Source organism: Emydura macquarii, unplaced genomic scaffold, assembly GCF_026122565.2.
Source record: "Emydura macquarii macquarii isolate MOO-44397 ecotype Brisbane River unplaced genomic scaffold, CSIRO-AGI_Emac_v2 contig_1315, whole genome shotgun sequence".
NCBI classification, from domain to species: Eukaryota; Metazoa; Chordata; order Testudines; family Chelidae; genus Emydura; species Emydura macquarii.
In genome coordinates, this window is record NW_027131452.1 from 1 (window position 1) to 8,048 (window position 8,048).

General features: G+C 59.9%; 1 protein-coding gene across 1 annotated transcript; it reads right to left on the reverse strand.

The window, feature by feature from the left end:
• Positions 1–8: 8 nt before the first annotated feature.
• LOC137154921 (guanylate-binding protein 1-like) lies at positions 9–4,035 on the reverse strand (the record flags this gene model as incomplete). Its single annotated transcript, XM_067550771.1, has 6 exons — positions 3,982–4,035; positions 2,365–2,586; positions 2,128–2,255; positions 1,319–1,428; positions 971–1,164; positions 9–102 (listed from the first exon to the last, which is right to left on the reverse strand). Coding segments are annotated over exons 2-6 (719 nt in total), but the record flags the coding sequence as incomplete, so codon positions are not given.
• Positions 4,036–8,048: the final 4,013 nt, after the last annotated feature.

Here is an 8,048-nt window from a genome sequence, read left to right on the forward strand (position 1 = left end):
GCCACAACGCCGGCTGGACAAAAACGAAGCACTTGCGGGTGGGGAAGAACCTGCGGAGGCACTGACGTGGCAGGTTGTATTCCATCACCTTCTTGCTGCTTCCTGGAGAGTCAAAGAGAAGCAGGAGGCTAGAGCCGGAGCTGGGCGAAGAATGGAGTTTTCGGGTCCTTGACAAGTTCCACACGTCAGGGGGAAATTCAGGTCAGGTCAGGTGGAAAATGTCATTTTTTTGGCAAACTGAAAAGTGGAAAAAGACCGACTTTGGGGTTGAACAAAACGTGTTTCCATTACAGCCGTTTTTAAACACGTCTAACATTTGGACATGGAATAGAATGAAAAGGAATTTTTGGAACCAAAAAAGAAATCAAACCTGTTTTAAATGTTTGTATTTATTCCCTCCCCAAAAGGAACAGTTCAACAAACCCCCCAACCTGCCGAATGTCACCTGCAGGTTTCCTGCACAACCCAATGGAGGGAGGCTGCCAATATTCACCTCCACCATCCGCCGCTAGCTAGCCCCAGGGGCGCGTGCGGCCGTCTGGAGATGCGGATGACGGCGCGTCCGGCAGCGGGGGCCGCGGAGCACGGAGAAGCTCACAGGGAGCACAGCAGTGTTGCATTTTGGGCCCAGCCAGGGAACTTTCAGATTTGCTGCGGCCGAGAAGGGCCGTTCGGCTCATGTCCCTCAATATTGTCCCTATGCTCCCTTGAACCCCCCATCTGTCTGTCTGTCCGCATGTCTCTTAGGTGTCGGCTCACCGGGGCATGGACGGGATTTTCAATCTGTGTTGTACGGCGTATGGGGCTCCTGGGCCATGACTGGGCTGGACAGGCCCCTGGATCTGATCTGTGGAGGCAGGGGGCGGGATGCTGGGGTACATGGGCCTATGGGTCTGATCTGGGTGGGCAGGGAGGAGTCAGGAAACCAGGCTAGACTGGCCCCTCCTGTGCACAGCTGTCCCCATCTCACCTGGCTTTAGGGCCAGCGCGTGCTCCAGGTACTGATCCTCCGTCACCGGCTGCCCCTCGATCTTCAGCTCCAGCGTGAAATCCCGCACGGCCCAGACAAAGCTGGGGAAGAAGCGGACGAACTCCGTGTCCTCCTCCGAGTCGTCCCCTGCCTGCACCTTCACCTTGATGTGCTCCGTCAGCTCCGACACGAAGCTGGGCCGGGCGCTGAGGACTCAAACTGGGGCCAGATCATGGGACTGAATGTGGGGGTAGGTCCTAGCCCCGTAGCCCTGTGCCCCCCAGGGACCACACCCGGGAGTCCCAGCCCACGTGCCCCCCGGGGGGGCCGCCCCCCTGGCAAGGATACTGCAGCTGCTCCATGGCGTACTGGTCGATGGTCCCTTTGCTGTTGTACACCAGGGCGCTGCTGAGCAGCACGGCCAGCGCGAAGATCCACGTGTCGTTCTTGGTGTTGCCCTGGGGAGGCAAGGACGCTGGTTGAGGCGGGGCTGGATGGAAACACGGGCCCGGGGCCCAGCACAGGGAGAGACGGCGGCTGCCCCACTGACAGGCGCGCCCTGCCGCCCTGGCTAACGCCCCCTGGGATGCACGAACAGGAATCTCCAGTGGGGGCAGGGAGGGAATTTCCCCTCGGGGTTTGGCCCTGGGGTGACACGGCCGGGAGCTGGGCCCGGTTCTGGTCCCAGAGGCTGGTGATATGTGGGGAGGGGTCAGAGAAGAGCCCCGAGGATAATCCAAGGGCTAGAAAACCTGCCACAGAGGCCAGGAGCTCAGGTACTCAGCAGAGCCCAGAGACTGGTCGGGGGTGACTCGACCCCCGTCTGTCCGTGCCTGCGGGGGGCAAAGGTTTGCTTGTGGGCTGTTCTCTGCAGCACAGGAAGGGCTGAGACGATCCAGCGACTGGCAGGTGACGCTGGACAAATGCAGCCTGGCAACATGGGGTCAGTTTGTAAGAGGGAGAAGAATTAACGTGGGAACAACTGACCAAGGGGGGTGGTGGATGCGCCGTCACAGGCCATTTTGAACTCAGTCTCGATCTGTGCTGGGAATTCCTGTGGGGCAGGTCTCTGGCCGGTGTTAACCCGGGTCACGGGGTCTTGCCCTGGAGTCTAGGAATCAAGGACCCTTCCTGCAGCCCCCGCCTCCCCCGCTCACCTTCTCCACGTCGCCCAGCCCCTCCGTGTCCAGCAGCAGCAGGGTGTGGTCCGGCCGCTGTGGGTGGGGCACGCACCACATCCAGATCCCTTTGGTGTGCGACTGCACCGTGGAGCCCAGCGCGAAGCCTGGGGGCAGAGAGGAGACAGGATGGAGACCCGGTGCCAGACGCACCTGCCCCCTCATTCCCGGCTCCAGCCCGGGGGTGACGGGAAGGGGAGCTGGAAAACCTCTCACCTCTCTTCTTCCCGGCCAAGGAGTTCATGAGGTAAGACTTGCCGGTGCGGTACAGCCCCACGATGGCCACCACCACCACGGGCTGGGCAACACTGCGCAGGATCGCCAGCGCCTCGGGGTTCACCTCTAGCTCCCCATCAGCGCTGTTCCCCACCAGGCACACGGGCCCCTCCATGGGCATCCTCGAGGCCATGCTATAAATACAGGGAGCAGCAGAGAGCCCTGCACAAGAGCGGGGTGGGTTTCAACAGTTGCTGCCCAAAGCGCTCCACCCCAGAGGCACACGCATGTCACCGACGGGCTGAGCAGAGTTCGTGATATGCAGGTTTATTTTCTGTTCAGGTCCAAGCGCTTGCTGCACGTCACACGCATGCAGCCCTTCTTCAAACCCTGAAGGGCTTCCCCAGCCACTGGGATTTTAGCTGAAGTTGGGGCTTTTATTATGAGGAAGCAGCATGCATGAACTCTGTCCCAGGCTCCTTGGGGGCTTCACAATAAAGGGGAAGTAAGCCTTTTATCCCACATCCCCCACAGCAACAAAGGTCTCCAACCTCTGCCGCTACGCCTGTGCTGATCCACAGCTGGAATGATCAGCAAAGCAGGTCACTGGGTCATCATTAGGTTCCAGAGTTAACAGATTGCTAGAAACAGGGCAGCTCTCACCACTCGCAGGGCTTTCGGCTCAGGCTCTTGGCAAACTGAGGCAGAAAACCCTGCATGGAAGCTGTCACATCTGGAAATGTTTCCTTTGTGGCCAGAAGAGCTGGCAGCGCAGGGTTGGATTCCCATTGGCGTAGGGCCCCTTCACATAGCTCGGGAAGTACAAAGCAGCCCGGCATTATGTTGTCACCCACTTCCAGGCCAAATGAGGCCCAGCGTCAGTGAGACTCCAGCCCTGCCGCGCCAGTACAGAACCCTCCAAACGAGAGTGGAGCCCACCTGGGTTCCTGCCTGTGTCTGGAGCGAGCCTGGCCCCAGTGTGAGTTGTGATTTTCACAGCAATGGCGTGTTGCCCCTGGAACCTAACGATGACGGTGCTAATGTGTTACTGCTCGTCGTTTCGCAGGAACGCCAGCCCAGCCCCTGTGCTTCTTCTGTGTTGTTGTGGGGGACGGGGCAGATCTCAGAGGCTGGGGGGCAGGGCCAGAGAGATCCCAGAGCGCAGGTTAAACACCACATGGCCAGCCAGCAACCTCCACATAATCCCGCCCCCATCGGGCCCCGATCGGGTGGGGATTTCACGCGGGGGGTGGGGGGGGTTCTGTGTCCATTTCCTGACACCCCCCGCCCAGTGCCAGCCAGTCCCTCTGCTTAAACTGTCCTCCAGCGTTTGTGCTACCAGGACCTGCCTGGGGAACGCACTAAGGAGCCCGGGAGAGCTTTATGCCCTGACGGGTCCTACCCTCAGCTCTGAGAGGGGCTGGGAGCCAGGACTCCTGGGTTCTAGCTCAGATTCCCAGCTCTGGGAGCGGGGTGGTGTCTAGTGGTTAGTGCAGGGGCGCTGGGAGCCAGGACATGTGGGTTCTTTTTCCAGGGCACAGCAAGGCAGATATTTCCCCCAGGCCAGCTCGCTAGGGACACAAGGAGAGAGCGGGGGGGTGGGGAGGTGTTTCTTACCAGGGCTGGTCGTTCAGTGCGGAAGCCGGCTGAATTCAGCGGCAGGCAGCGTCTTTCCTGCTGTGTCACCAGGCTCGGTCAGTCTGGAAAGCAAAAGGAAAGGCCGGCGGCAGCAGCTCAACCTGAACCTCTGCGCCAGCCGGCAGCCAAGACGCCTGGTTCTCTCCCAGCTCTGGGAGGGGCGTGTGGGCTAGTGGTTAGAGCGGGGGGGGTTCTGAGCCCTCTCCCAGCAGCACTGACAGCTGCCGGCTCACCTCCCGTGGCAGGGTGGGTGGGTCTGGCAGCTCTAAATACCGTGAAGAGTCAGACAGAAACCGAAAGCAGCCGGAGCCTTTCCTAGCACTGGGCTGATTCCGGGAAACCTGCCGGGGGTTGCCTGGGGCGGTGGCAGGGGGAAGCTTCCTCCACAGCCGGGAGGGCTGGAAAGGGCCTTTTCTCGAAGCCTGGAGGCTGAGCCCAGGCGCTGGGGCTTTAAGGAAACTCGAATTAGCATGAGACGTGTCCTGGGTTTGGCTGTTTAGTAACCGAGCGGGTTCCGGGCTGGCCCATGGATCTGATCAGAAGATAATGCACGTCCCCACTGCGCATCGTGACCCTACGCCCCTGCCCCCCCACAGGACAGTGCCTGGAGGTCTCCTGGATCGGCGCCTGCCCATCTCCCGCCTACTCCCTGCGTCCAGCCGGGAGGCGAGCTACAGCCGCCGCGTACCCCGTGTTACTCTGACGTACCCCAGGGGCACGCGTACCCCCCCCGTTGAAAACCTCGGCCTGGTTCTACAGCCCAGCAGGTTTGTGCGTCTCAGTGACAGACCCACGTCCTTCCCAGGCCGCTCGCTCGGCTCACCTGCGTTATTGCTGGCCAGTTCTGTGGGCTCTGTGGCGTACCTGGGACGTTTACTGGGGGCCTAAACTGAGGCAGCCCCCCCGTGTTTTGATGCCACCTGACTTATCTAGGGTAAAGGTTACGACCACACGTGTCTTCTCCTGTAACTCACCATTACTTAGCTGGGCGGAAGGTCCCGATCCTCTGTCCGCTCCGGCCTTCGCTTCCAGCCGGGACGTGGCCTGCAGGTGTGGTGCTGTGACGCTGGCTGGATTAGGGGCCGTTTATCAAGTGATTGAACATCCATGTGTCACAGTGACAATAATTCCCACGAGCTAGGCCAGGCCAGGTGCCGTTAGAGGCTCCGGCTCGCTAAGGATGATGCTATTGTTTCTTGCGCGTGTCACATTTGCACTGGAGGTGATGGAGGTGTTCGACTGTCTGTATTTCAACTTGGGCTGTGCTCCTGGGCCACTCCCCAGGCAGGATGGCAGCAGCAATAAACTGCTTAATGCCCATTGAGGAAACTCCCAGGTACGATGGGCCGGGGAGAGAAGCTGGGGCTACACCTGATGAGTCACCAGGACTTACTCGTGTGACCCTGGACTCCATCTCATTGCTGTCAGCTTCCACAAGCAGCCTGGCAAAGGCCAAGGGACGTCAAAGCAGCTGCACGTCCACATCCAGTTTGTCGTCAGTCTTCACCTACCTCTGGATCAACTCATCTGCAACTGACGCTGTGAAACAAAGGACTGAGACCCAGCCAGGCACTGGGTGTGCACCAGGGGGACTGTACCAGCCTGTGAACTCCACAGTTCTACTGGAAACCTGATCCATGTGGACTTTCACATCATTTCTATGTATGTGATTGCTCTAATCCTTTAACGTTTCTTACGGTTTGCTTCTTTCCTTTTACAATAAACCTTTAGTTCAGTTACTAAAGGATTGGCTGGCAGCCTGGGATTTTGGTAAAACCCAAACACACATTGCTCTGGTGCTGTGGCTGACCCTTTGGGATCAGGAGAACATTTCTGGTAGAGAGCAGAGAGTTTAAATAACTTCTCTCTGTACTGGACCTAGTGGCGGATTGGGAGGCAGACACTGAAATGCAGTAAAGGGGGCTGTGTGTATTTTGTTTTAGCTTCTTGATAACTGGTGTGGGGAATCAGAAGCACTGTTTGTGGCTGGTTGGGAAGCCTGACTTCAGTGTCACCCACCAGTGCTGGAAGAATCTGCTCTCCGTTTACAGCCTGCCCTGACCTTGGCATTTTCAGGTGGCTGCCCTGGGCACGACCGGGTCACGCTGCGTTACAGCTGTAATACTTTAACATGAAGCTATGACCCTATTATAATAACACAAACACTTCGATTTATAAAGAACAGTATAAATGTGCAAGCAAGCAGGCTAGTCCCAGAAGCTACAATCCCCCCTTTGCTGGGTGGAAACGGCCTTTTCTCTAACACTGGAGGCTGACACCAGGCACTGGGGCTTTAAGGAAAACAAGAATTATTATGAGACTCACGACAGGATCACGGGAGTCGGGGACCCTGGCTGAGCCTGCAGCCGCAGCCCATGGGGCCGATCTCGCAGGGTGAGCAGGCCAGAGCCCTTGGGGCCTGGGGCTCCATCCTAGAAGTGCAGGGGGAACGTTTAACCCCGGGTTTGCCAAGCCGGCTTTCCAGGCGCAGAGGCAGCTGTTCGCAGTACGGGGGCCATGAAACACAGCACAGCGGTCGCAAGTGCACTTAGCAGAAAGCCTCACTGCAGACTCCTGCTGCCCCCTGTTTAGGGAGCAGAGATGAGGCCCGGTGCGCTGGGAGAAGGTGGCCATCTCCAAACTCAGATGCAGCCAACCCCCCGCCCCCTTTGCCTCAGTCTCCCCTCCCAGCCAAACTGCAAATCTTCCCTCCTCCAGGGCAACGAAATTCATGAGGAATCATTACACCACCGTCCTCGGCACCTGGGATCCCAGCGACCACTACTGAGTCCCCGTCCTGCCCCCACAGTGCCCCCTACTAACACCCCCCCTCACTCCATGCAGCACCGCGCCCCACTGACCGGCTCCCTGCAGGGTCACTGTGATGCAGGGAGGGGCCGAGCTCCCACCTCCGCGGGAAATGCTGCCCGGCCACTTGGAGACCCAGAGCAGCGTCTGGGACCCCCAATGTCCACCCAGCCTGGCGGGAAGGAGGCAGGGGAGGGGCCCAAGCAGCCCTGGAAGCCCCTCTGTGAACCCCCCACACAGAGAGCAGGGCACAGCCCAACCAGCAGGGGGCGCAGGGACACACACACACACACACACACACACACACAAGGTGGGTTTGGCTCAGCCCGGTGAGGACGGGGTTTCACTGACCAGGCCCAGCTGCCGTCCAGCTGAAATCCGACTGTCAGTTAAACCGGCGGGTGAAGGGCTCCTGAGGCTGCAGGTTTGTTGCTAAGTGGCCGGGCAGCCGACAGGCAGAGCCCTGGGTGTTAAAGTGTTAAATACAGAAACCACCTGCTCATGGGCACCTGTCACGGGGAGGGGGGCACAGAGTGAGAAATAGAACCCAGGAGTCCTGGGTCTCAGACCCCCTGCTCCAACCACTAGCCCCCATGGCCCTCCCACACCCAGGGGGAGAACCCAGGCGTCCTGGCTCTGAGGCACCAGGACACGCCGAGGCACCGAAGCGCCAGGCCAGGCTGGGGGCTGCTCTCTGCACACGTGGGGTCCCGCAGGCAGCCTGCCCAAGGCCCTGCGGTGCCGATACCCCATCGCCAGCCAGCCCCGTGTGCCGGGCACTGCTCCCACTGCTCTGGAGCCAGCCCACATTTGTACCTGGCAGACAAACCCCCATCAGCCAGGGCACAGCACAGCCGCGTCCCTCCCCTGGGCACAGCCGCACTCCCCACAACCTCCCGGGCCAGGGTCCGAACTGCTCCAGGCTGGGGCGCTCCGGAGAACGCAGGGGTGAGGTAACTCCTGCCCCAGCCAGGCCATGGTGGGCCACGGTGCCGGTGTCTTGCCACCAAGCCAGCTCGCTCCTTCCAGCTCTCCAGCGTGTCACAGCCCAGCACACCCGGCATCACTGTGCGAGTGTGGACAGGGGCTGCCCATTTGCGCGCGCGACCTAAGCTGAGCCGGGTCTCTAGGTTCCAGCCCAAGAGGAAACATGAACAAGCGACAACCCCCCGATTGCCAGCCACAGAGGCTACGCTGGGCCCAGCAGCGGGTTCACAGTGGCCAGGAGACTGCAGGGA